This window comes from Erythrolamprus reginae, chromosome 6 (assembly GCF_031021105.1).
Source record: "Erythrolamprus reginae isolate rEryReg1 chromosome 6, rEryReg1.hap1, whole genome shotgun sequence".
NCBI lineage: Eukaryota > Metazoa > Chordata > Lepidosauria > Squamata > Dipsadidae > Erythrolamprus > Erythrolamprus reginae.
Window position 1 is genome coordinate 25,530,549 of NC_091955.1, and position 27,728 is coordinate 25,558,276.

At 38.9% G+C, this 27,728-nt stretch overlaps 1 protein-coding gene across 1 annotated transcript in view; it reads left to right on the forward strand.

Annotated features, from left to right (window-relative positions):
- GRM8 (glutamate metabotropic receptor 8) overlaps window positions 1-27,728 on the forward strand; it is a 683,451-nt gene that overhangs the window by 405,177 nt on the left and 250,546 nt on the right. Inside the window, exon 6 of the mRNA XM_070755423.1 lies at window positions 22,796-22,996. Within this exon, the coding sequence (XP_070611524.1) occupies window positions 22,796-22,996 (201 nt within the window). The remainder of the gene's footprint in view (window positions 1-22,795; window positions 22,997-27,728) is intronic.

The window sequence follows — 27,728 nt, forward strand, 5'->3', positions numbered from 1 at the left end:
AGAACATATTACAGGAAATAAGTGAGGCCACCTGTGTTTGGGTGGGGCTCCAGTAATTAGGGCTGCTGCTATAAATAGCAGCATGTGGGTTTGGCCGTTGTGGAAGAATATCTGATCGGAGTTCATTAGGAATCCTGTGTCTTCTGGACTTTGTTGCTTTTTCACACCTTGGAAAACAAAGCAGAGTAACGTGTGTGTGTGTGTCACTTCCTTGGAAGAAGAAGGGGAGTGAAGTTTCTTCACAGCTGCTAGCTAAGTACTTAATGACTGCTTAAGGGGAATTGTACAGACTACCTGGTTGTTTTGGGATGAGTGCTCTTTGCCATACAAAAAGAGTGCTTAGTTTATTTTGAATTTTGTGATAAAGAACATTGTTTTGAATTTTCAAATGTGTGTGTGTCTGAAATTTGTATCCTTGAATTTTTGGGGAGGCTCCTATCAGAGAGCGCGGCAGAACATGTATATAGTTTTGCCTTTTCATTTCATACTGAACACTAATGAGGTGATAACCCCCCTTTGAAATTTCCCTCTGTTTGGGAAATAAAAGCTAAAAGTTCATTTTTATATAATGAAGTGTTTGAGCTGTGGGGGTTTTTTTTTTTTGGGGGGGGGGTGGATTTTGGTCAATGGTACCACAGCCAAAAAAAATGCCTTCACAATCTTGTAATTGTTGTTGTGCTATTAGTTATTAAGAATGCACATCTAAATATGTAGGTTTTTTCATTTTGTATTTTATGTCATGTTCAATGAGAGATGGGTAAGTTGAATGTAATAATAATTAAGATAATAGCTATTGAATTGTATAAAAAATATTTCTTGTTTCTTGTCATGGGCAGAAAAAGTAGCCATGAGGAACAGGAGGTGCAAAAAAGACAGTTGTTACATAAATGAAACCTGAGCCCAGTCTATATGTGTAACCCAACTCTTCCTAGTTCTGTCAAGATAAAGGGAGAGAAGGAGAAAGTACATTCTGATTTGCAAAACACTTTATTATAAGAGATTCTATGGCTTTGATTTTCTAGTCTGGTCTATTATTATTATTATTTTTATTATTGTTGTTGTTGGTGGTGGTGGTGGTGTTATTTAGATCTGTACGCCGCCCTTCTCTGAAGACTCGGCTATCTTGGAGGGCTGACAGTTTTGCTTATATATCAGTGTAAAAAGTGTAAAAAGCCCCCTGTGTAAAAAGTTTGGGGACCCCTGCCCCAAGGAATGGGGAGGTGGATGCCGGGGAAAATTCAACATGTCACAGGCCTGTGTTATTGAATCAGTTCAGAGTTTAGTTTCCTGGGATGAAGAAGAAGATGGGAGTGACTCAGCAGAGGAGGGCTTGGCACACAGCCCAGGCAGTCAATCTCCCTTATCTTCCCTTGATTCAGATGATGACATTTTGGACCCATGCAAGCGCAGAATTATGCATAGAAGAGACCAAGTAAGAACATATTACAGGAAATAAGTGAGGCCACCTGTGTTTGGGTGGGGCTCCAGTAATTAGGGCTGCTGCTATAAATAGCAGCATGTGGGTTTGGCCGTTGTGGAAGAATATCTGATCGGAGTTCATTAGGAATCCTGTGTCTTCTGGACTTTGTTGCTTTTTCACGCCTTGGAAAACAAAGCAGAGTAACGTGTGTGTGTGTGTCACTTCCTTGGAAGAAGAAGGGGAGTGAAGTTTCTTCACAGCTGCTAGCTAAGTACTTAATGACTGCTTAAGGGGAATTGTACAGACTACCTGGTTGTTTTGGGATGAGTGCTCTTTGCCATACAAAAAGAGTGCTTAGTTTATTTTGAATTTTGTGATAAAGAACATTGTTTTGAATTTTCAAATGTGTGTGTGTCTGAAATTTGTATCCTTGAATTTTTGGGGAGGCTCCTATCAGAGAGCGCGGCAGAACATGTATATAGTTTTGCCTTTTCATTTCATACTGAACACTAATGAGGTGATAACCCCCCTTTGAAATTTCCCTCTGTTTGGGAAATAAAAGCTAAAAGTTCATTTTTATATAATGAAGTGTTTGAGCTGTGGGGTTTTTTTTGGGGGGGGGGTGGATTTTGGTCAATGGTACCACAGCCAAAAAAAATGCCTTCACAATCTTGTAATTGTTTTTGTGCTATTAGTTATTAAGAATGCACATCTAAATATGTAGGTTTTTTCATTTTGTATTTTATGTCATGTTCAATGAGAGATGGGTAAGTTGAATGTAATAATAATTAAGATAATAGCTATTGAATTGTATAAAAAATATTTCTTGTTTCTTGTCATGGGCAGAAAAAGTAGCCATGAGGAACAGGAGGTGCAAAAAAGACAGTTGTTACATAAATGAAACCTGAGCCCAGTCTATATGTGTAACCCAACTCTTCCTAGTTCTGTCAAGATAAAGGGAGAGAAGGAGAAAGTACATTCTGATTTGCAAAACACTTTATTATAAGAGATTCTATGGCTTTGATTTTCTAGTCTGGTCTATTATTATTATTTTTATTATTGTTGTTGTTGTTGGTGGTGGTGGTGTTATTTAGATCTGTACGCCGCCCTTCTCTGAAGACTCGGCTATCTTGGAGGGCTGACAGTTTTGCTTATATATCAGTGTATGTATGTATTTGTTTATTTCCCTAAGTACGATTCTTGACACTTAATCAGGATTGAGTATAAATCTGGTATCACATACAGTAAGGTACAAAGAGTTCGCATGAGTTGAAGCACTTTCTTGTGATTTAAGCCTCTTTTCAACACATTATTTGAAGAATCTAATACAATCCTTCCATCTCACTCTTAGTCCTTGGCACAATTTTACATCCAAATTTTATGTACACAATGAAGTAAAGGAACCATCTCTTCAAAGTCCTGGATAAATATTTGCATAAACTGTTGAAATGTCTTTAAAACTGGCGATTATGATTCCTGTTTACTTTTTAATGCATTGGCTACCAATTGGTTTCCGGATGCAATTCAAAGTGTTGGTTATGACCTTATAAAGCCCTACATGGCATCGGACCAGATTATTACCTTTTGCCGCATGAATCCCAGTGACCAGTTAGGTCCCAAAGAGTCAGCCTTCTCCAGGTCCTGTCAACTAGACAATGTCATTTGGCGGGACCTAGGGGAAGAGCCTTCTCTGTGGGGGGGCTGGCCCTCTGGAATCAGCTCCCCCCAGAGATTCACACTGCCTCCACCCTCCTTGCCTTCCGTAAAAGTTTAAAGACCTATCTATGCTGCCAGGTTTGGGGCTATTAGACCCTAACCCCTGGCCAATGAGTGTATTATGTCTTCTTGTGTGAATAGAAATGAATGATTTTAAATGTTATTAGAGTTTTTAAAGGGTTTTTTAGCTATATTAATTGGATTTTTTAAAAGATATGTATGTTGTTTATTGTTTTGATATGTTGTGAGCCGCCCCGAGTCCTCGGAGAGGGGCGGCATACAAATCCAATTAATTAATAAATAAAATAATAGAGTTGGTGTCAATTTGTGTATCTACCTATGCCTCTGTGCACCTGTGTTGCATTTCATTGCAACTCTGAGTCATTATTTCTAAAGTTGGATTTCAATTTATTCCATGAAGCTCATTATCTGAAATACAGCAATTTGAGCATGTTCCATCAGACAAGCAAACGTTATTTTATGCACTGATCTTTATGATGATTGGATGAATTAATCAAACAACTGGTACAGTAAACTAAAAACAGACTCATACCTTCCTCTATTAGCATAATCACATTATGTTTCTTAAACAACATTCCAGAAATCTTCACATTCAAGCTGGTGCATTGGGGAAGTGATTTAATTAAAATCCAAAAATAATAATGTTAAAAAATATGGTCAGAGTTATTATAACAGAGTGCCAGAAATGCTGAAATTAGAATACCCTGGGTGTGGGTGGGCAGTCTGATAGTACATTTTTATGCATGTTTTTGTCTATAAGAATTTGATCTGTGTATCAGTGTAGAAAACAAAAACGAACTGAGTCATACATTTGAATTCACTTTTAGTTTTGAGTAGAAAAGTTGGAAGTACTTAATCTGTTATATAGTGGAACTATTATGAACAACTTTCTGCAAGGGCTCTTCCCCCCTTCCTCCTTAGCACTCATTTTTAAACTCAAATATTTTTAAGCCCTAAAACAGGGGTGTCAAACTGGCATCACATGGGCCAGTTGCATCAGACACAAGGCACGCCCACTCCAGCTTCAGGAAGGGAGAAAAACACTGTGAAACATGATGACAATGTGACACTGTGAGTTTGACACTGATGCCCTAAAGCAGTGTTTCCCAACCTTGACCGCTTGAAGATATTTGGACTTCAACTCCCAGCATGGCTGGGGAATTCTGGGAGTTGAAGTCCAAATATCTTCAAGCGGCCAAGATTGGGAAGCACTGCCCTAAAACATCCCTTTTTATTTAGTTAGTTCAGAATCTCTCTGTCTCTCTCTTTCACACACAAACATATATACGCACACACACACACAGTTGTATATAATTGCCAAATTATGGAGGAATTAAGCTAATGGGTAATGTTACTTATGACAGTGATGATTGCTGAATTATTTTCTTTGATTCCTAAAACACCACAGAGTACTAATTCATTCCCAATGAAATCTATGGCCAATTGTTTTATTTTAATATAGAAAAGGAAAAGTTGGTTTGTAAGAATTGATGGCATTATAAAATAATAAATAAATTAAGAAGCTAAAGTGTTCCATGACTTCAAAATTCAAAGAGAACGCATTTTCTATATCATGCCCCAGATTTAACACATGTTGATAAGAAAGACTACAAAAATAAATAAATAAACCCCAAACCCAAACACGTTCTTCATGAATGTCGCAGTACCTGAAGACAGCAAAATAGAATAGAAAGAATGGAAGAAAATCACAAAAGGCAAAGATTTTCAAATAGAAATAGAATGCTGCAGCAAAAGAAAATAAATATAGTACCAATAATAGAAAGGCTGTTTGGATGCAATCTTACGAAATTTTGAGCACCACTCAATTGTAAAAGGAAGCTTCATTTTGAAAATATATTGCTCAAAGAATACCTTTAATATTATTGAAAACATTTGCAATTCAGGACTCAGGTGGACTTGATTTCAATCTCATTTCAACACCACGTGAGATACTAATATTACTCTATAAAGCCTTAGTAAAACCTAGACTACTACATTCTGTTTTGGTCACCACACTAAAAAAAAAAGATGTTGAGACTCTATAAAGAGTGCAGAGAAGAGCAACCACGATGATTAGGAGACTGGAGGCAAAAACATAAGATGAACTGGGCATGGCTAGTCTAATGAAGAGAAGGATTAGGGAAGATATGATAGCAGTGTTCCAATACTTGAGGGGCTTCCACAGTGAAGTGGAGAGGTCAAGCTATTTTCCAAAGCACCTGAAGGCCAGACAAGGAATAATGGATGGAAACTGAACAAGCAGAGATTCAACCTAGAACTAAGGAGAAATTGTGTGACAATGAGAACAATCGACCAGTGGAATAGCTTGCCTTCAGAATTTGTGGGAGCTTCACCGTTGGAAGTTTTCATGAAGATACTGGACTGCCATCTGTCAGAAATGGTTTAGCAGGGCAGGGGGTTGGACTAGTGTTCCCTGTAAGCTGCGTGCGTGCGCACACGTGCACCCCAAAATACCCAATCCGCCCCCCTCTCCTCCTCCGCCACCTCCTGCCTTGGGGTGTGACTTCTCCCGTGGCAGGGGCTGTGGCTTCTTCTCCTCATCCGCGCTCCCAGCCAGGGGGCTGCGAGAGAGGGTTTACTCTGTGGGCTTCGGGAATGCCCGCCCCACCCCTCTCGCAGCCCCTTTGCTGGGAGCGCTTTCGTCCCAGACCTTTCAGCAAGGGGGCTGCAGTAGAGGCAGAGCAGGCATTCCCGAAGCGCTCGGAAAAAGCGCTCTCGCAGCCCCCTCGCTGACAGAGAGCGAGAGGGGGAGAGAAAGTAAGTGAGAAAGAGAGAGAGGGAAAGGGGTGGAGAGAGAGATAGCAAGAGAGAGAAGAGAAAGAAAGAAAAAAAGAAAGAGGGAGAGAAAGAAAGAGTGAGAAAGAAAGCAATAGAGAGAGAGAGCAAGAGGTGGAGAGAGAAAGAGAGAGAAATGACTCTTGATTTAAAGCATATGGTAAAAAGCACCCAAATAATAACAGAGGGAAAAAACCCCAGCCGTTTGTGTGTGTCTGTCTGTGTGTGTGAACTCTTGAACCATTTCCAATAGCTCACCTGTTATTGGAAATGGTTCAAGAGTTCACACACACACACACACACACACACACACACACAAGGGGGGAGGAGACAGGGATGGAAAAAGAGGAGAAGATACTAATAATAGTACTAGATTTTGGTTTTGTTTTATTATTAATTTCTTTTAATAAAAAAGAAGGGAATTTTTTTCTTATTTATTTATTCATTGATTCATTGATTCATTGATTCATTGATTCATTGATTCATTGATTCATTGATTCATTGATTCATTCATTTATTCATTTATTTATTTATTTATACTTCTATGCCGCCCAGTCCCAAAGGGCCTGCCGCTCAGACACTATACTTTTCCACCCACACCGAAAAAAAAAATTAGAGGGAACATTGGGTTGGACTATTAGACCTACAAGGTCCCTTCCAACTGCATTAATTTGTAAGTAAGATTTAAGATTTCAATATTTATTGAAAGGTTCCTCTTCCAGAGGAAAACCTCTGTTTATATTCTGAACTGATAAAAAAGACTTAGAAGATTAGGCATTAGAGCAGTGGTAACTTTAAGATATGTGGACTTCATCTCCCAGAATTCCTCAAGCAACCATGTCCTATGTTGACTGGGGAATTAAGAGATCCATACATCTTAAAATTGTCAAGGTCAAGAAACACGGTGTTAGAGGACACCAGATGACTACTTTAAAAAATGTATTTGACTCATGGTGGTAGGAAGTTTCTGAATCATTTAACTTTTTACTAGCATCATCTGGTGTATTGCAGAGCATCAAACCCCATTGAATAAACCAAAACTAGACCATTAAATATACAGACATTTTACATCCAAATGGAGAACTAAAAACTAGACGAGAATTGGAAATATTAAATCATAAAATGGATTGGTGGACATATACACAAACAGAATCTAGATTCAAGAAAGACAGTCAGATACCCGGTATTGAAATGTCTACCAAAGCACTAGACAAGATTTTAACAGGGAATGAGAATAAACAGATAACTAGAATATATCAAATACTTCTTGAACAGGAAAGAATAAATGAGACAACCAAAAAACCTATGATGGCATGGGAAAAAAATCTGCAACATGAGACATAGCAGATTGGGAAAGAACATGGATTACAATATCCAAAATAACCCTCTCAGCAGCATATAAAGAAAATTATTATAAACTTTTTTATAGATGGTATATCCCACCTGCAAGGCTAGCAAAGATGTATCCAACATTACAAGACACATGTTGAAAGTGTAAAAATGAAAGAGGTACTTTTTTTCACATGTGGTGGTCATGCCCTAAAATACAAAAAATCTGGAGCATCAAACCCCATTGAATAAACCAAAACTAATTTATAGGTGCAAGAAGGAAGCAATGTATTAAAAATGAAAGACAATGATTTAAAAATTGAATAAAAATACAAATAATACAGGTAGTCCTTGCATTATAACCACGGTTGAGCTCAAAATCTTTGCTTATTGAACAAAACGGTTGTTAACAGCAGTGGGCTACAAGCCAGAATGTTAAATTGTGCTCGCCGCGGAGGCTCATAAGTGCTTGCGGGGTCAGCGTGATTTTGTGGAGGTACCAGGTGTGCCTGTGTTTTGCTGAGGTGTTTTTGCTTCTGCGCATGCCTAAACACGGGCACACCTGCGGCTCCATGTATGATTTTGCTACCTCCACAGGTAAGCAAAATCGCATTGGCCCTGCAAGCACTTATGAGCCATGGCGGCAAGCACAATTTAGCATTCCGGCTCATAGCCCACTGCTGCTTGTTAATCAAGACATCATGTGATGGTTTTACTCAATCACTGCACTGCCAGATCTCTCAGTTATGATTGTTAAGTGATCATGCATATCAGTAACCAGAGCACAAGGATGCTTCAGGGGGTGTGGGAAGCCTGAGGAGGCCTCACACAGACTGCAGGGCCCATTTTAATTTTTTAAAAAATTATCTGTAGGAAATGTAAATATAAATTTGAATGTTATAAGTAATGTAAATGGAATAGAAAACACTTATGACAATAACTAGAATGAGGGTTTGATGTCTCAGGATTGGGAAGATTAGATGTGAGATGTTTTTAATATAAAAAGTTTAATAAAAACATTTATAAAAAAATAAATAAAAGAAAAAGAAACCCTTTCTTCAAAACTAGCTTGTAGTGTTCTGGAGGGCCACTAGGGGGCCAGAAAAGGAACAGGAACTTCAGAAGCTCTGATTGGTTGGCTTACAGTTGTGTTGCACTATAAAAGGGAGCTGTTAACTAGTACAGGAGTTCTAGTTAGAATAGAACAGAATTTTATTGGCCAAGTGTGATTGGACACACAAGGAATTTGTCTTGGTGCATATGCTCTCAGCGTACATAAAATAAAATACAGTGTTCCCTCGATTTTCACAGGGGATGCGTTCCAAGACCGCCCGCAAAAGTCGAATTTCCGCGAAGTAGAGATGAGGAAGTAAATACACTATTTTTGGCTATAAACAGCATCCCAAGCCTTCCCTTAACACTTTAAACCCCTAAACTGCAATTTCCCATTCCCTTAGCAATCATTTAGATTATTATTCACCATGTTTATTTATTAAAGTTTATTTTAAAAATGTTTCTTAAAGGCAGACGAAAGTTTGGCAATGACATAGGACGTCATCGGGCGGGGAAAACCGTGGTATAGGGGGGGGAAACCGCGAAGCATTTTTTAATTAATATTTTTGAAAAACCGTGGTATAGACGTTCCGCGAAGTTTGAACCCGCGAAAATCGAGGGAACACTGTATACATTTGTCAAGAATCATGTGGTACGACACTTAATGATTGTCATGGGGTCAAATAAGCAACGAAGAAGCAATATTAATAAAAATCTTAGGATATAAGCAACAAGTTACAGTCGTACAGTCAACATGGGAGGAAATGGGTGATAGGAATGATGAGAAAAACTAGCAGAATGGAAGTGCAGATTTAGTAGAAAGTCTGACAGTGTTGAGGGAATTATTTGTTTAGTAGAGTGATGGCGTTCGTTGCATTATTAATTGCAACTATTATTGTTAATAAAGAACTTAGAGTGCCTCACGTTTCCTCTATGTCTTATTCAGCTACATAATATAGCTTACTAGGTTTTTGAGTCCCCAAAGCATAATAAAAGTCAGAAAAGGATACATTTTGGCATACAGTTAAAATCCTTGTCTAATTTGGCTGGTAGTTATATGGTTATTCTTTTTGTAATAGCACATTTTTGGTAGTTGGTAGAATGAGGACCCAGATTGTTGGGGGTAATATGCTTACTTTCTGTAAACCGCTTAGAGATAGCTATAAACAGGGGTGGGCTACTGACCGGATTGGGGGGGGGCAATGTAGTGGGGTACAGTGTTCCCTCTAATTTTTTTGGGGGGTGGGCGGAAAAGTATAGTGTCTGAGCGGCAGTCCCTTCGGGACTGGGCGGCACAGAAATAATAAATGAATGAATGAATGAATGAATGAATGAATAAACAAACAAACAAACAAACAAACAAATAAAAAACCCACCCTGTTTTGCCTCAGAGAATTTCAAAATAAAATACTGTACTGTGTGTCTATAACAGTGAGCTCATAATAGGGCAACTCTATCAATATCAAAATGCCACTTAAATAGTTGAGCTAGTTTCAAACTAGATTTTGATTTTCTTTCTCTCTTCCTTACTCCCATTCTTTTTCTTTCTCTTTTCCTTCCTCTCTTTTTTCTATCTGTTTCTCTCTCTTCCTCTCTTCCTCTCTCTCTCCTTCCCTCTCACTCTCTCCCTCTCGGCTTCTGGGCAGGTTTGGAAAACTCTGAGTTGATGATGATTTTTAAGTGAGCGATTGCTCACTGCTCAGCTTAGAGGGAACTATGGTGGGGTAGTGAAAATGGAGCTCCACCCCAGAGCACCCAATATGCACTGAAAGATGTTGAAAGAAAATGCAAGGTGTCCTGCATAAGCCACGCCCACAGTGTGGTAGTAAAACTTTTCGTAACCTTTCACTGGCTATAAAGCACTGTGAAGTGGTATATAAATCTAAATGCTATTGCTATTGCTTGTCTATTCTTGACTTCAGTACATACTGTCTGTATGGGACTGCACTGTTATCCTGTTGAGTTAATCACATGGAATTGGTTGGTGATAAGTGAGAATGGAAGTTATGTCTGAATAAATTAGAGACAAAGAGTTTGCATGAACTTCTTTTTTAAAAAAAAACTATACCAGATGATTCATGAATTCATTATATTCTTGTACTTTTAAAAGGAAAGTCCTGCTTGGTGCTGTGACTAAAACCAAATTGTTCAACTGCTCCATATTTTTCACTTTAATTGGTTTCATTTAGAAAGAAAATTGAGAAAAGATGGGGGGGAAAAAAGGATGACCATAACAGAATTATCTCCTTGGGATTTCAACTAAAATTCTGTAAACAAGGCTCCCGCTGAAAGGATACATTTTCTTTCACACACCTTTATCTTCTTATCCATCACTTATCACTTATCACATGGAATTGGTTGGTGATAAGTGAGAATGGAAGTTATGTCTGAATAAATTAGAGACAAAGAGTTTGCATGAACTTCTTTTTTAAAAAAAAACTATACCAGATGATTCATGAATTCATTATATTCTTGTACTTTTAAAAGGAAAGTCCTGCTTGGTGCTGTGACTAAAACCAAATTGTTCAACTGCTCCATATTTTTCACTTTAATTGGTTTCATTTAGAAAGAAAATTGAGAAAAGATGGGGGGGAAAAAAGGATGACCATAACAGAATTATCTCCTTGGGATTTCAACTAAAATTCTGTAAACAAGGCTCCCGCTGAAAGGATACATTTTCTTTCACACACCTTTATCTTCTTATCCATCACTTATCAAAACACATGCGGACCAGATTATCTCAGGGACCGCCTTCTGCTGCACGAATCCCAGCGACCAGTTAGGTCTCACAGAGTGGATCTTCTCCGGGTCCCGTCAACTAAACAATGTCGCTTGGCGGGACCCAGGGGAAGAGCCTTCTCTGTGGCGGCCCTGGCCCTCTGGAACCAACTCCCCCCAGAAATTAGAATCGTCCCCACCCTCCTTGTCTTTTGTAAGCTATTTAAAACCCACCTCTGCCGTCAGGCATGGGGGAACTGAGATCCTCTTCCCCCTAGGCCTTTACAATTCTATGCATGGTATGTATGTATGTATGTTTGGTTTTTATATTAATGGGTTTTTAATCGTTTTTAACATCAGATTACTATTGTACATTGTTTTTATTGTTGCTGTTAGCCGCCCCGAGTCTCCAGAGAGGAGCGGCATACAAATCCAATAAATAAATAAATAAATAAATTAGTCTTCCTATTATATCCCATTTTCAAACAGGTACATTTCAATTTTAGGCTAAGATTCCGATGTTTGCATTAAATGTCTCTTTAGGCCTGTACATGTCAATGTCTCTGGCTTTAAGATACCAATAGTGGTCTCTGTGGTTCCCAACCTTTTTTTGGCCATGTCCCACCTAAGCATCTCTAAAATCCTGAGGTCTCCCTCCTCTATGTATATAATTCTTATTATTCAAAAAGTGAACTACTCACACAAAGGGAGCCTAAAAGACCATTAACTAGGTTTAAACAAGGTTCCAATTGCCCCCAAAATGAAATTGCTCCCTTGTGGTTCCCAACATGGGCCCCATATTGGGAACCAGGGATTTAAACTGGCCATACTATTATCATCCCTTTCTAGTAGAATTTCTGAGAAAAAGTGAAATTAGTATTGCCAGCATTTCTCACCATCACAAAATTATACATTTTGCCAAACACTTGATGACTATAAAATCCAATTCCCTTTTTTTTACTTCAAAGTATAATTACTGTCAGATATTTTGCAGCTTTAGCTTTAAATAAATGTGATTTTTTTCCCCTGCAGGAATGATGACTAGTGTGTTATGAAGTGTTGTTCCATGATCCAAATAGGTTCAATCCAGCCAATATTAATTAAAGTGATATAAAATCCTAGATTAAATATTGAATTAAATTATTATGAATTGTTAGCTCTGGAAATTTATATGATATAAAGCTGGAAAGACTGAAGTCCACCAGTCACAGAATTATCTCTTTATTTATCTTAGACATGGAAATGGATTTGGGGACATTAGGGATATCTGTGTTCATGTTTAAGAGATTGCATATGAATTATGTAGCTTCATGTAACAATCATGCTACATATTTTCATGCTCCATAGAAAAGTGAAAAATACAAAGTAGCAAAGAAATAAAAAAGATACAGATTCAGCTTTAGATATTTTTTCTACTAAGGTTTTGCACTAGCCGATCGATCAAAACCCTTTTGGGGTTAGCTGATATGTATTTCAATGTATCAAACAGTTTCCAGTAAGGGAGTCCCTTTAATCCACTGAGAAATTAATTTTTTTACTCCTTTATAATCTTTCAAGGCATTAATTTTATCTGAAGTCAAGTGTCTTGACAATGGCTATAGAAAATGCAAGATATATAACTAAAAGTGAACTAAGAACTAGCGTATCTGGACCTTGTGACTTACTTTAAATTAAGAAAGTTAGAATTTGGATTCCTGAGTTCAGCACAGATATATTTAATAGATTAAGACATAAAACATAAATATATTTAATAAATAGACTGACATAAAAGACATTTTTGTAGCTGGGCTGACTTGTATTTATGGCTTTTACAATATGCATCATTTTATAGCAATATTTATTTATAGGATTTATTTTGAAAAATATAGCTATAATTAAATTTTACAACCAATTAGGTTGATGTGTCACTGTCATCCAGTTAAATTATACTATTTTAGGTTCTTGAAACAGCTAGATAAATAATATTCTCAGCAGCTCTTTTTCCTTGTGAACATTTAGAAAGAGGAATGATAGTCAGTGTCTTTGAGAAAGCGGTTTGTTGTTAGTTGCAAATTCATGTCCGACCCATCGTGACCCATGGACAACATTCCTCCAGGCCTTCCTGCCCTTTACCAACCCTGGAGTCCATTTAATCTCACATTGACTGCTTCAATGAATCCATCCAGCCACCTCATTCTCTATCATCTCTTTCTTCTTTTGCCCTTAATCGTTCCCAGCTTTAGGCTCTTCTCCAGTGAGTCCTTATTAGGTGGCCAAAGTATTTGAGTTTCATCTTCAGAACCTGACCTTCTAGAAACTAGTCAAGATTGATTGCCTCTAGGGTTGACAGGTTTGATCACCTTGCAGTCCAAGAGATTAGCAGGAGTTTTCTCCAGAATCACAGTTCAAAGGTTAGCTATCCATTAATTGTATAATTGTATAGTCAAGAAGTAGACTTTTGAATAACGAGTTCTGAATTTGATTGAAAAATAACCCTAGAGAAGTAGACAATATAATTTTCCCTTAAATTAGATTTCATTAAAGATTCAGAGCCTGCTTTTGTATATTTCTACAATGTTCAGTTTGTATAAATGCTTGTCAAGAAATATAATTTCAGTCATATTATTTTTAGTACTTTGCTTCCAGAAAATGTGCTTTCCAATCTAAGCAGGGTTAGATCTGGTTACTATTTAAATGGAAATCACAAAGGAATATCAGCTCAATAAAATGGGATGAAGGTAAAGGCCAGTCACTTTCATATTTTTGTCAATGAAACTACAGTACGTGGAAACTATATTGACCATTCATAAAATTGCCATTCATGCTTAAATCAAAGAAGACATAACTTTTAAGATTTTTTAAGAGTCACAACAAGTGGCAAGACCATCATGACTTGCTGAGTTTGGAAAAAAAAGCTTTAAAGGGGTCAAATCTAGTTAGTTTTAAATAGGAGAGCATAAAAAAAAAATTCCAGGTCTGTAGACTAGATTTGGACATTAAAACCACATCCCAAGAAAAATAAAATAATGTAAAGACAGTTTCTTATTGTAAAACAAAACAAAACAACCCAAATTGTACCAAAAGTCAATTTGGGGTATGAGAACTTCATTTGAAGATGTATCAAGTGTTATAGATTATTCAATTAAACAACATGAGGAAGCAAAGTATGATTTCTGGAATTCTTTTGTATTAACTCCACCTTGTATCGCTTGGCTAGGAAGAAGGATTTAAGAATGGACCTGTCTGTAATCTTGCAAGGTGTTCTCCAGATGCCTCTTCCATCTGGTTGCATTTGAAATATATTTTCTGCCTGATTTCCTCTCCTTTAAAACAGAGGTCCCCAACCGCCGTTGGGGTTTTCCAGCCGGTCCGCGGCGGCACTGCCCTCCCGGCAGAGGACATTATGCAGGACAGGGTGGGGCGTCGGGCAGGGCGGGGAGAATCAGGAGGCTCCTTTGGCGGCTGGGGGCTGCCTGGCTTTGTGATTTTGGCTGGGGGGGAGTTAGGAAGGTCCTACTTCTCCCCTCCCCAGCCAAAAACTCAAAGCCTATCTGCTGGATACGGGCGATGAGCGGGACGAGCGGCGCCGAAGCCGGTGGCTGTGGCAGCTGCTGCAAGAGGCTTCCGCGCCGCTCTGTCCCACTCATCGCCCGTATCCAGCAGATAGGCTTTGAATTTTTGGCTGGGGGGGGGAGAAGTAGGACCTTCCTAACTCCCCCCCCAGCCAAAATCACAAAGCCAGGCAGCCCCCAGCCGTGAGGTGCCCCCTCCCCTCCCATGGAGCCCTGCCCTGTTTGGTGCCCGCTGGCTGGGCAACGGCCTCCCTCCCTCCCTGCCTCGTGTTTGCAGAGCTCCGTCGGGCAAAGTTCAGACGCCTTCCGGGCGCACGCACACATCCACACCTCCACCCCCCCAGGAGGAATTCGCCCCCTGCCCAGAATTGGCCAGCCCAGCAACGCTGCCCTGCTCCCTTCGGAGGTGCGGAGAGGGTGGGGAGAGGAATTTAACCCCGAAAGTGGCCGGGGTTGCGCAGAAATTCCCCCAATCTTCACGCTGGTTTCGGGCCAGGGAAGAGGGGGCCGTGTTTACCTGGCTGATTTGGGGATGAGAGACCACCAGGAGCTCCGCAAGGCTGCGTGACTTGGATTGGGAAGTCCAAAAAAGACCCCCGGGATGGGTGAGTGGAGGGAGAGGGAGAAAGAGAGAGGGAGAGAGGGGGGAGAAAGAGAGAGAAAGAGATAGCAAGAGAGGGAGAGAGAGAAAGAGATAGGGAGAGAGGGGGGAGAGAAAGAGATAGCAAGAGAGGGAGATAGAGAAAGAGAGAGGGAGAGAGGGAGAGAGGGGGGAGAGAAAGAGAAAGAGAGGGAGAGGGAGAAAGAGAGAGGGAGAGAGGGGGAGAGAGAGAGAAAGAGAGAGAGGGAGAGAGAGAAAGAGAGAGGGAGAGGGGGGAGAGATAGCAAGAGAGGGAGAGAGGGAAAGAGGGGAGAGAGAGGGGGGAGAGAAAGAGAGAGAGAGAGAGAGGAGATAAAGGAAGAGGAGAGATAGAAAGGAAGAGAGAGAAAGAAAGAGGGATAGAAAGAGAGTGAGAGATGCTCAGTGAGCCTTTCTTTGAAGTTGCCTTTCTTTCTTTCTTTCTTTCTTTCTTTCTTTCTTTCTTTCTTTCTTTCTTTCTTTCTCTCTTTCTTTTGCTGTCTTGCTCTCTTGCTCTTTCATTCTTTTTTTCTCTCTTTCTTTCTTTCTTTCTGTTGCTTTCTCTCCTTCCATTTCTTTCATTCCCCCTCTCTATTTTTATTTCTTTTTCATTCTCTTTCTTTCTTGCTTGCTTTCTTTCTTGCTTTTTCTTTCTCTCTTTTACCTTCCCTTCCTCTATTTCTTCTTTTCTTTCTCCTTCCTACCTTCTTCCCTCCTTCCCTTCCTTCAGTCTTTCCTCTCTTACTCTCCCCTTTCATAAGTTTCCTTGCTTCCTTCCTCTTTTCCTGTACCTTCCCCCTTTCTTTCTTTCTTTCTTTCTTTCTTTCTTTCTTTCCTTCCTTTCCTCCCTCCATTTCTTGCTTTCCTTTTCCTTCCTCCCTTCTTTCCTCCCTCATTCCCTTCTTTCACTCCTTCCTCTCTTACTCTCCCCTTTCACCCCTCCCCAAAGAAGGTAAATTTCATACATAATTGGTATGTCGCAAAATAAAGTAGTTTTAAAATGGTGGGGAGGGGGGCCCCCAGACACTTAGGCTGTATGGGGCCCCAAAATTCCTGATGGCGGCCCTGGCTCCACCCCTCCATAACCCCACCCCCATATGACCAAAGCCCCCCCCCCCCCCACCACTGGGCCATGGAAAACTGGTCTAGCTTAAAGCCGGTCCCTGGTGCAAAAAAGGTTGGGGACCTCTGCTTTAAAACCTCCAGTATGATCTGTCCTACTTTCTTTTGCCTATTTTTCTTGCCATATTAAATTTTCTCTTGTATTGTTCAGTTTTTATAACATTATCTTGCTTATAGAATAGAATAGAATAGAATAGAATAGAATTTTATTGGCCAAGTGTGATTGGACACACAAGGAATTAGTCTTGGTGCATATGCTCTCAACGTACATAAAATAAAATATACATTTGTCAAGAATCATGTGGCACAACACTTAAATGATTGTCATAGGGGTCAAATAAGCAATGAAAAAGCAATATTAATAAAAATCTTAGGATATACGCAACAAGTTACAGTCATACAGTCAACATGGGAGGAAATGGGTGATAGGAATGATGAGAAAAACTAGTAGAATAGAAGTTCAGATTTAGTAGAAAGTCTGACAGTGTTGAGGGAATTATTTGTTTAGTAGAGTGATGGCGTTCGGGAAAAAACTGTTCTTGTGTCTAGTTGTCTTGGTGTGCAGTGCTCTGTAGCGACGTTTTGAGGGTAGGAGTTGAAACAATTTGTGTCCAGGATGTGAGGGGTCAGTAAATATTTTACCCGTCCTCTTTTTGACTCGTGCAGTATACAGGTCCTCAATGGAAGGCAGATTGGCAGCAATTGCTTTTTCTGCAATTCTGATTATCCTCTGAAGTCTGTGTTGGTCCTGTTGGGTTGCAGAGACGTCCTGAGCTCATTAGCATAATTTATTGCTCACATTCTCTGCTTTGCAGTGTATACATGGACATAGCACAGAAATGCAGTGGATTACTTGATTAAACAGGAGAAAATATAGGATCTGCAAAACTTGAAAAGGGATTGGTAAAACTTCTAGAAGCTATGCTCTGATTTAATATTATATATTAAATCCAGGGTTATATTATATTATAATATTACATATTATATCCAGGGTCAAGGTTAATTTAAAATAGCCTAAACCTACATCTGGTCTCATTCTGACAACTCTTGTCCCGCTTGGATTTCTACTGCCATGCAGATAACTTATTTTTGTTTTGCTTTGAAGGGTTTACTGATGACATTGGGAAATAGCTCTGATTGATTTTCTGTTACAAATGTGTTGAAGCTTTAAGATTTACAAGATGCATGTTTATGACTAAAAGAGGGTATTTACTGGGGAAGTGTTGGAGTGGAACATTACATTCCGTAAGTTTTTTGTAGTAATAAAGAATGAACATAATTTTCTTCTAAGTGATTTTGTATCTATAGGTAAAAACATTTAAAGATGACATTGAAAATGGAGGCCTAATGGATAAAAAGGATGGAATGTTTAGTCATATCTAGACTTTAGTGTAGAAAACTGGGAGGGGAATTTGGAAATTTAATTGCCCATAATGTCGCTGATTCATTTCCTCTCTTTTCTACCTCTCTAATTTGAGAAGTTAGCTTTGAATGCAATTGAGAAGTTAGCTTTGAATGCTCCTTTTACATGCACAAGATGTGCATGCCATGTGTTAAAAAGAGGCAGAATTTGATTAACCACTTGTGCTATCATTTTGACATCACTGAACTCTCAATCTGGACCCAGAAAGTACTTATATGAATAGGATGGCTGTCTAGAGAGAGTCATTTACCTAGCAAACATCAATCTTCAAAATAAATGAGTTGCAACTGCTAAGTGCAATGAAAAAGTATACTTGCGCTTTTACAAGTCTGCTATTCATTTGTTGGCTTATGCCTTTATTCTCAGATCTGCTTTTAAGGCCGTGATCATGTACTGAATAATATACTGTAAATAGGAAGATTGGTGACCATAAAACACATGACTTCTTAGAGTAGCAAGCAGTCCTGGAAGTTTTTTTCAATTCATTTATTCTTAGCTCTTTCAGCAGATAACCCTAAAAAGAGCTTGAAGCCTTCTTCACTCTTCAGAGTGAAGTTACTCTTCAGAGTTAATTAAGAATGTGATTAGCTAGGATGCTTCAGAGATAAACACTTATGGCTTCTCCTTAAGTGTATCAAATATTTGTCTTCCGAAATTGCTTTTTTCTGGCCTCTGATAATTATACTTAATGTTAATCTGTATCTGTTATGTATGACCAATTTAATTTTTGTGTGAGAATATCAGCAACTAATACCATATAATGAATGCTACTAGGTGAATATCCACAAATCATACTATGTGAGCGATCAAGTTCATCTTTAAAAGAGCTATATATAGGTCTTAATTTGAATCTATAATAGTTTACATTTAAAATAGTGTTTGTGAAACTTGGCAATGCTTAGATATATTCTTAGATATATGCACTGGTGAACTGCTGCTGGAACAGCTAATTGTGCGCAGTTACGCAGTTCTGGAATGCGAGTGCAGGATTGTGTACAATTTTGCTTCCCGCACCTGTGCAGGTAGCAAAATCTCAGACAGGGACATGTATACAGGTGGGTTTTGCTGAGGTTTTTTGCTTCCCCACATGCTTCCCCACTTGTGTCCCTGTGCGAGATTTTGCTACCTGCACAGGTGCGGGAAGGAATATCGTGAACGATCCTACACTCATTTATTTTTATTTTATTTTATTTATTTATTTATTCATTCATTCATTCATTCATTCATTCATTTATTTATTTATTTGATTTGTGTGCCGCCCCTCTCCGTAGACTCGGGGCGGCTTACAGCAATGATAAAAACAATATATAATAACAAATCTAATAATTAGGATCTAAAATAACAATACTACATTTAAAAAGTCTAAAAAACAAGAAACCCCAATATATAAAAACATACATACAGTCATATCATACACAAAAACTACATAGGCAGGGGGAAAGGCAAGGACAGTGGGGGCAGTTCTGATCTCTGGAGGGAGCTGATTCCAGAGGGTTGGAGCCACCACAGAGAAGGCTCTTCCCCTGAGTCTCGCCAAGTGACATTGTTTAGTTGACGGGACCTAGAGGAGACCAACTCTGTGGGACCTAACCGGTCGCTGGGATTTGTGCGGCAGAAGGGAGTCTCGCAGATACCCCGGTCCGGTGCCATGAAGGGCTTTATAGGTGATGACCAACACTTTGAATTGTGACTGGAAACTGATCGGCAACCAATGCAGACTGCGGAGTGTTGGAGTAACATGGGCATATTTGGGGAAGCCCATGACTGCTCTCGCAGCTGCATTCTGCACGATCTGAAGTTTCCGAACACTCTTCAAAGGTAGACCCATGTAGAGAGCATTACAGTAGTTGAGCCTCGAGGTGATGAGGGCATGAGTGACTGTGAGCAGTGATTCCCGGTCCAAATAGGGCCGCAACTGGTGCACCAGGCGAACCTGGGCAAATGCCCCCCTCGCCACAGCTGAAAGATGTTTCTCTAATGTGAGCTGTGGATCAAGGAGGACGCCCAAGTTGCGGACCCTCTCTGTGGGGGTCAATAATTCCCCTCTCCCCGGGGAGATGGACAGACAGATGGAATTGTCCTTGGTAGGCAAAACCCACAGCCACTCTGTCTTATCAGGGTTGAGTTTGAGTCTGGGGTTGAGCTTGACTCATGCTCCAGACCCGGGGAGCTGCGCACAATTAGCTGTTCTGGCAGCAGCCCACCACTGGATATATGGACTTCAATTCTGAGAATTTCCCACCCAGCCAATAATGGCTTAGAAGTAGGAACCATACACCATTTTTATATAAATAATGGTTCCATGTGGTGTGAAACACAACTTCCTTCCAACCAGTGCCAGCCAAGGGAATAAATCAGAAGAATATAAAGGTAGCCTCCCCATTTAAATTAAACCTGAATTGTACAAATGCTGTAAAATAGTTTAAATATAATCAGCCAGCTGTTCTGGAAGAATTACTTAATTAAAACAAAATTGGAAGCAGCATTCTCAGTAGGTTCTCTTTCTTAAAATAATTCCTCTTTCTATCACCTAATGTATAAGACAAAGGTTAGAAGACTAATGGCAAATATAGCAATCTTCTAACAGGTATTTCTTTGTGATTAAAAATTAACACATATTTTTCCCCATCCAATGAATAGAATGTTTTAATTGGCCAAGTGTGATTGGCCACACAAGGAATTTGTCTTGGGGTCTATGCTCTCAGTGTACATAAAAGAAAAGATAAGTTCATCAAGAATCATAAGGTACCACACTTATGATAGTCCAGGTACAAATAAGCAATAATCATATTACAAATAATCATATTAGAAACCAGTCAATGTAAATTGTAAGGGTATAATCAACAAAGTTACAGTCATACAGTCATTTATGTGAGGATATGGTGATAGTAATGATGAGAAGAGTAACAGTAGTTCAGACTTGATAAATAGTTTAACAGTGTTGGGGGAATTATTTGTTTAGCAGAGTAATGGCATTTGGGGGAAAAACCTGTTCTAGTGTTTGGTTGTTCTGGTGTGGAGTGCTCTTTAGCATCATTTTGAGGATAGGAGTTGAAGCACTTTGTGTCCAGGATGTGAGGTGTCTATAAAAATTTTCACAGCCCTCTTTTTGACTCATGCAGTATATAGGTCCTCAATGGAAGGCAGCAATTTTTTGTAGCATTTTTTTTCCTGCAGTTCTAATGGCCCAAATATAATCATGTGCATGTATATGGGTGGTGTAGATGTTTATTTAGTTATATTTAATGTAACTAATACTTACATCATTTAATATTCTTTTTCAAAGTTAATGTTTGAGTGAAAATGTAATACAGTGGTACCTCTACCTAAGAACGCCTCTACTTAAGAACTTTTCTAGATAAAAACTGGCAAGATTTTTTTTGCCTCTTCTCAAGAACCGTTTTCTATTTAAGAACCCGAGCCCGGAAAAATTTCCCAGGAAATTTGAGAGTGGCACGAAGGCCTATACAGTTTCCTGCCATTCCCCCTGGGTTTTTCTCTCTGGCGCAGTGTATGGGAGGCAGCCTCATGCCGGGTTTATGGGAGGCGCATGCTCTTCCTCGCCGCCTCAGAGTCCCTCTTTTTTTTTAAAGCCTTAAAGTTTTGGACTTTTTTGATTCCCCTCACCTCACCTTCTTCCTTCAGCAGCGACTGTCCTCCTCCTCTCCTTCTTCCTCCTCCTCCCACCCAAATTCCGAGTTTTTATTTCTTTCCTAATGGGTTTGCACACATTATTTGCTTTTACATTGATTCCTATGGGAAAAATTGCTGCTACTTACAAACTTTTCTACTTAACAACCTGCTCACAGAAAGAATTAAGATCTTAAGTAGAGGTACCACTGTATTTGATTATTGTACCATTCCAGTTCTTGAACTTTCTATGAATTTTCTGTTGAGAAAGATTTTCTAGCTTAGATTTGTATATTTTTTGCATCACTGTTTTTCAAGCACTGTTTGTGCTAAAATGTATCAAGTCCAACATCTTAAAGTTGGCAACTTTTTTAAAATAGCATTTTATACAACACTGAATGATGAGTCCATCCAGAAGTATTTAATCCCAGTAACCTTATGTTCTGTCGGGCTCTCTGGTAGAATCCTCCCAAAAATGCACAGGTACAAATTTCAGACACACACACGTTTGAAAATTCAAAACAATGTTCTTTATAATGAAAATTCACTTAAACCAAGCCCTCTTTTGGTATAGCAAAGAGCACTGGTCTCCAAGCAAAATGGTAATTTATACAAGTCCCTTATCAGTTCTGTGATACTTAGCTTGCAGCTGTGTGGCAATTCACAGTCCTTCTTCTTTCACAAAGTGAAACACACTTTGCTCTGGTTTAGTTTCAAAGTGGGGAAAAATCAGCACACAAAAAGTCAAAGTCAGTAAAGCAGTCACGAAACACAACAATCAGATAATCCTCCACAATGGCCAAACCCACAGACTGCTATTTATAGCAGCCTCACTAATTACCACAGCCCCACCCAACCACGGGTGGCCTCATTTTCTTTGATAATAATCTCTCAGTTGTTGTTGCCTATGCATCGCTCTCCGCATGTGTGGCTGTATCATTAACTCTGGTTCTGAATCCAAGGAGGAACTAGATAATTGATCTCCTTCTGAGCTGTCTGCCCCACTCTCCTCCTCCCTGTCACTCATCTCTTCTTGGTCAGAGGAGCCTTCATCAGCAGATTCCACTGGGGGCAAAACAGGCCTGCAGCATGTGGATGTCTCCACCACATCCATAGTCCTTGGGGCAGGAGCAGGGCCAGAGCTAACCACAACACCTTATAGGATTCCTTTTCTTCTGTTTCCAATATAAGATGCCACTTTCCCCAGCTTCTTCTTCTAATTTCCCCAGCTGAAATATATTGTGAATATCAAATGTGTTGAAGTATTCAATCTGCCAGGGATGTGTAATTAATTTTGAGTTCACAACCTTCTTGTACAACACAGAATATTCAATACCTAGATTGGTCTCAGTGTCTTGGCTAGTAAAATGATTCCTCATCTCTCTTTTTTTTCACAGGATTGGAACGAATTGCAAGAGATTCTTCGTATGAACAAGAAGGAAAGGTTCAGTTTGTCGTCGATGCGGTATATTCAATGGCATATGCATTACACAACATGCATAAAGAACTTTGCCCTGGGTACATTGGACTCTGTGCCCGCATGAGTACAATTGATGGCAAAGAGTTGCTTAGTTACATCCGGGCAGTGAATTTCAATGGTAAGTCCATACTATTTTTATCTGTGCTAGATTTTTCATTTGTCACAACATACTTTGAAACTCTTTACAGAAACATCTCCTCCCTCCCTCCCTCTCACCCTCTCTCTTTCTTTCTCTCAAAAGAACAAAATGAAGTACCTTTTCTTCTTTTTAAGCTGATGTTACATTTTGCCTGCAAACATATCTTTATGTCAAGCCAATGGACAAATGGAAACTTGCTTCTCTATAAACAAATTATGTAATCTTTCCATAACTGTAATAGATAACATACTAACTAAAGAAGACACAGACATAGATCATGCACTCTTTAGTTTAATTGTCTTTAAAATAGCTTAATAATATCACTATAGATACATAAAATGTGCAGTTAGATGCATAATTGTTGGTAGAAGCACCATCCTTTTATGAGTATTTCCATTATGATACTTTATTGTTACACATTTAACATGTTTAATTTATTCTAGGTTACTATAGATAAAATGTTGGTTTTAGTTCATTTTTTGCATGAACATACCAAACTATTTAGAAAGGAATGATATTTAGTTGATGGTAGAGTTGGTTTACTGGTGGCTTAAAATTCTAAGCTTGTTTAATAATAATGACTCAATGATTCATGAATTCTACTAAGCAGACTTTTTCTAGTTTGTTCCCCGATGGCCGGATGCATTATATACTGGTCATGCCCATCCCTAGCTTAGCAAAGGGGCGTGGGGAGTCTCAATACATCATGTGACATCATCATGATGACATGAGTTTGACACTCCTGATATAGTTAGTCTTACTTGCTTACTCAGTGAGAAGGTTACAGACATGAACAGATGATATGTTTGTTTGTTTGTTTGTTTGTTTGTTTGTTTGTTTATTTATTTATTTATTTATTTATTTATTTATTTATTTATTTATTTATTTATTTAGTTAGTTAGTTAGTTAGTTAGTTAGTTATATGGATATAAACAAAGTATAAACATTAATATGAATATATAAAAGTACAAGCATGGTTTTGAGTACATGATATTTTATTAAATATATGGCGACTTTAGGACAGGGACAGTAGACATGCTAGTGCGCTTATGCACCCACCCCCCTTACAGACCTCTCAGGAATGGGGAGAGGTGAATGGTAGACAGTTTAAGGTTAGAATTTCAGGGGTTTGGGGAAGATACTACAGAGTCAGGTAATATATTCCAGGCATTGACCACTCTATTGGTCAATAGTCAAATTTTTTGCAATCAAGTTTGGAGTAGTTTACATTAAGTTTGTATCTATTGCGAGATTGTGTATTGTTGCAGTTGAAGCTGAAGTAGTTAATGACAGGTATGACATTGTAGCATATAATTTTGTCTGCTACACTTAGGTCATATCGAAGGAGATATAGCTCTAAATTTTCTAGATCCAAAATTTCAAGTCTAGTGGCGTAAGGTGTTCTGTTACAAATGGAAAAGCGTAGTGGTCATCTTGTGAAGTACCTCTGTACATTCTCAATTGTATTAATGTCCAATGTGTAGTGTGGGTTCCAGGTGGATGAGCTGTATTCGAGAACTGGTCTAGTAAATGTTTTATATGTTCTTTTTAAAAAAATATTTTTATTAGTTTTGAATATACAAAAGAAACAAAAAAGAAAAGGAAAATCATATGTAATACAGTTACAAAATCAAATATCATTTTTAAAAAGATAAGAGAAAATAGAAAAGAAAAGAAGAAAGAAGAAAAGTGGTGAAAAGGAATAAGAGAAAGAGAGAAACAGTGCCAACTAAACTGTTGACTATCTTGTTTTACAAAGCCTTTAGATTGATTAACTATTTGTATGTTTGATAATGTAAGATTATTATTCTATTTCACTATTTAATGCTGGATTGTAAGATTACACATCTGTGACGAATTTTGATGTTTTTTGTAAGTATTGGTTAGTAATTTGTGAGAATTATGTATTTAAATATTTCTTTTGTTTTAACCAGACATACCACTTGTCCCATGTTTTATAAAATTCCATATCAATGTTTTATATGTTCTAGTTAGAAGTACAATATTACAGAGAAGAAGCTATGTAGAATTAGGTTATTCGCTCTTAATGCTTTCTTAGCAATGCTGTTGAAGTGGGCTCTGGCACTTAAGTCATTGGAGATGAGTATTCCAAGGTCCTTTACTGAGTGGGGATCATCAGCAAGGTTGTGATCATCTAATTTGTATTTTGTATTCTGATTATTTCTGCCAATGTGTATGTGTTGATTGAGATTGGAAGTTGCTGCTTGTTTGACCATTTTATACATAGTCAAGGTCTTTTTGAAGGGTAGTAGTGTTATCAGTGGTGTTGAATACTTTTTCATCATCTGCCAAGAGCATGCAGTTGCTTTTATATTATCACAAAGATCATTTATGTAAAGAATAAAGAGGGGTGATCTTAAAATGTTGCCTTGGGGAATTCCACTGTTAACAGGTACAGGGTTTGATACAACGTTGCCTATTTTGACCACTTGCTGCCTGTTTGACAAAAACGCGGCAATCCATTTGTGCAAGGATCCAGAAATGCAATAGGATTTAATTTTTAGAAGTAGTTTGTTGCATACCACTGAGTCAAAGGCTTTGCAGTAGTCTGTGTAATTGCTTTGCCTTGATTGAGTTGTGTAGTCCATATGCTTTTTCATTGTAGGAGTTGTAGGTTGCAGGAAAGATGATTCTGAAACTAAATTGTTTGTGAGAAAGCAGGTTGTTTGTCTCTAAGTGGTGGATAATGAATTGGTTAATGATTGATTCCATGACTTTGCAGATGACGCAACATAAAGAGATTGGTCTGTAATTTTCAACTAGGTTGGGGTCTCCCTTTTTGAAAGGAGGTATGACCATGGCTAGTGAAATATATTTCAAAAATTATGATCAGTGGTTCTGCTAGGGAAGTGGAAAGTTTATTTTAAAAAGAAGTCACACAGTCCATCTGGTCCAATGGATAGAGATGGTTTTAGATTGAATAGTGCCTTTCCTACATTGTCTTCTATGAAATCTGTGATTATTAAATCATTTCAATTGTTTGTGGTTCTCCTAGGTAATATTGGACATATGTTGATGCTGTTTACAAAGACTGAACCCAAGAATATGTTAAAGAGTTTGGCTTTAATGGTTTCATCATTACAATCTGTATTGTTAGGTCCTTTTTAGGGGTGAGATAGAGATTTGTTGTTTATAAAATTGTAGAATGCATGGTTGGATTTCATGCGCAGGAGGTTTACCTCTTGATTGATATGGTAATTAGTGCATTCAGTCTTTATTTGTTGCCAGAAGTTTTTGAAGCGGTTTTTGAAGTTGGCTATGTAGCCAGTTTTGTTTTTTCGTGAAACATAGAAACATAGAATATTGACGGCAAAAAAAGACCTCATGGTCCATTTAGTCTGCCCTTAAATTATTTCCTGTATTTTATCTTAGGATGGATATATGTATATCTCAGGCATGTTTAAATTCAGTTACTGTGGATTTACCAACCATGTCTGCTGGAAGTTTGTTCCAAGCTTCTACTATTCCTTCAGTAAAATAATATTTTCAGCCTTGGGAACATTTTGCCTTCTGAAGGGTTCAGGGAAACTTCCGAGTGCAAAAAAACCCACCCAACAGGCACACCAGAAGTTTGGAAAAACGGACTTCCGGTTTGCCCATTGTGATGTTTTTTGCACTCCAGCAAGTTCAGGGAAACTTGCTGAAGCCCTAGAGGCAAAAAGCAGCACAACAGGCAAACCAGAAGTTTGGAAAACAGACTTCTGGTTTGCCACTTATGCTGTTTTTTTGCACTCTGGAGCTTTAGGAAGCTTTCCTGAACCCTCTGGAGTGCAAAAAACAGTACAAAGGACAAACTGGAAGTCCATTTTTCTGAACATCTGGTTTGCCCATTTGACCATTTTTTCCACCATCCTAGGCTTGTGAAGCCTGTGTGCATGCATGGGGACAGGGGGATTGTGCACATGCAGAGGAGATGTGTGGATGTGTGTGTGCATGCATGGGGGGAGGGAATGAGTGTGGACATGTGCATGCATGCTAGTACATGCACACAATTTTTTGGCACATGTACCAAAAAAGCTTCACCATCATTGCAATAGGCGTTTCTCTGGATGCAAACCAATGTCAGATTCTGAACCCAGTGGTCCAGAAGATGGACTCTAATCCCAACTCTAAAATTTTATTTCACTTTACTACTGATAAAAACAATATGGCACTTTGATCTCTGCTCATTGATGCAGGAAACCTTCTTTGGATGTCCCATCTCCCACAAAATTCTGTAGCGTAAGTTCTGATTCACAAGATCTTGAAAAGGGTAATTCAGATATGTCAGCATACCTGCAGTTGGACAAACACAAACATGGTCAGCTTTGTGTGCATCCTCTCTAATAAAATATATGCTTTAATAAATACAGTAATACCTTGTCTTATGAACTTAATTGGTTCCGGAAGGTGGTTCGTAAGGTGAAAAGTTCGTAAGATGAAACAATGTTTCCCATAGGAAACAATGTAAAAGCGATTAATGCGTGCAAGGGGAAAAAAATTGCAAAATGGCGCTCCTTCCTGGTCGGCCGAAACGTGGCCTCCAGGAAGGACATCTTCGTGACGTCAAAGCTTCGCTCATGGAATTCCCTATTGGGATTCCCCACCTCCGTTTCAGCCTCCAGATCGGCCGAAAACGCCACTGCCGATCACAAAAACAGCGCTCCGCTGGGCGCCGCCGCCCGGCTGTAACCTTCTGAAACAGCCGGGC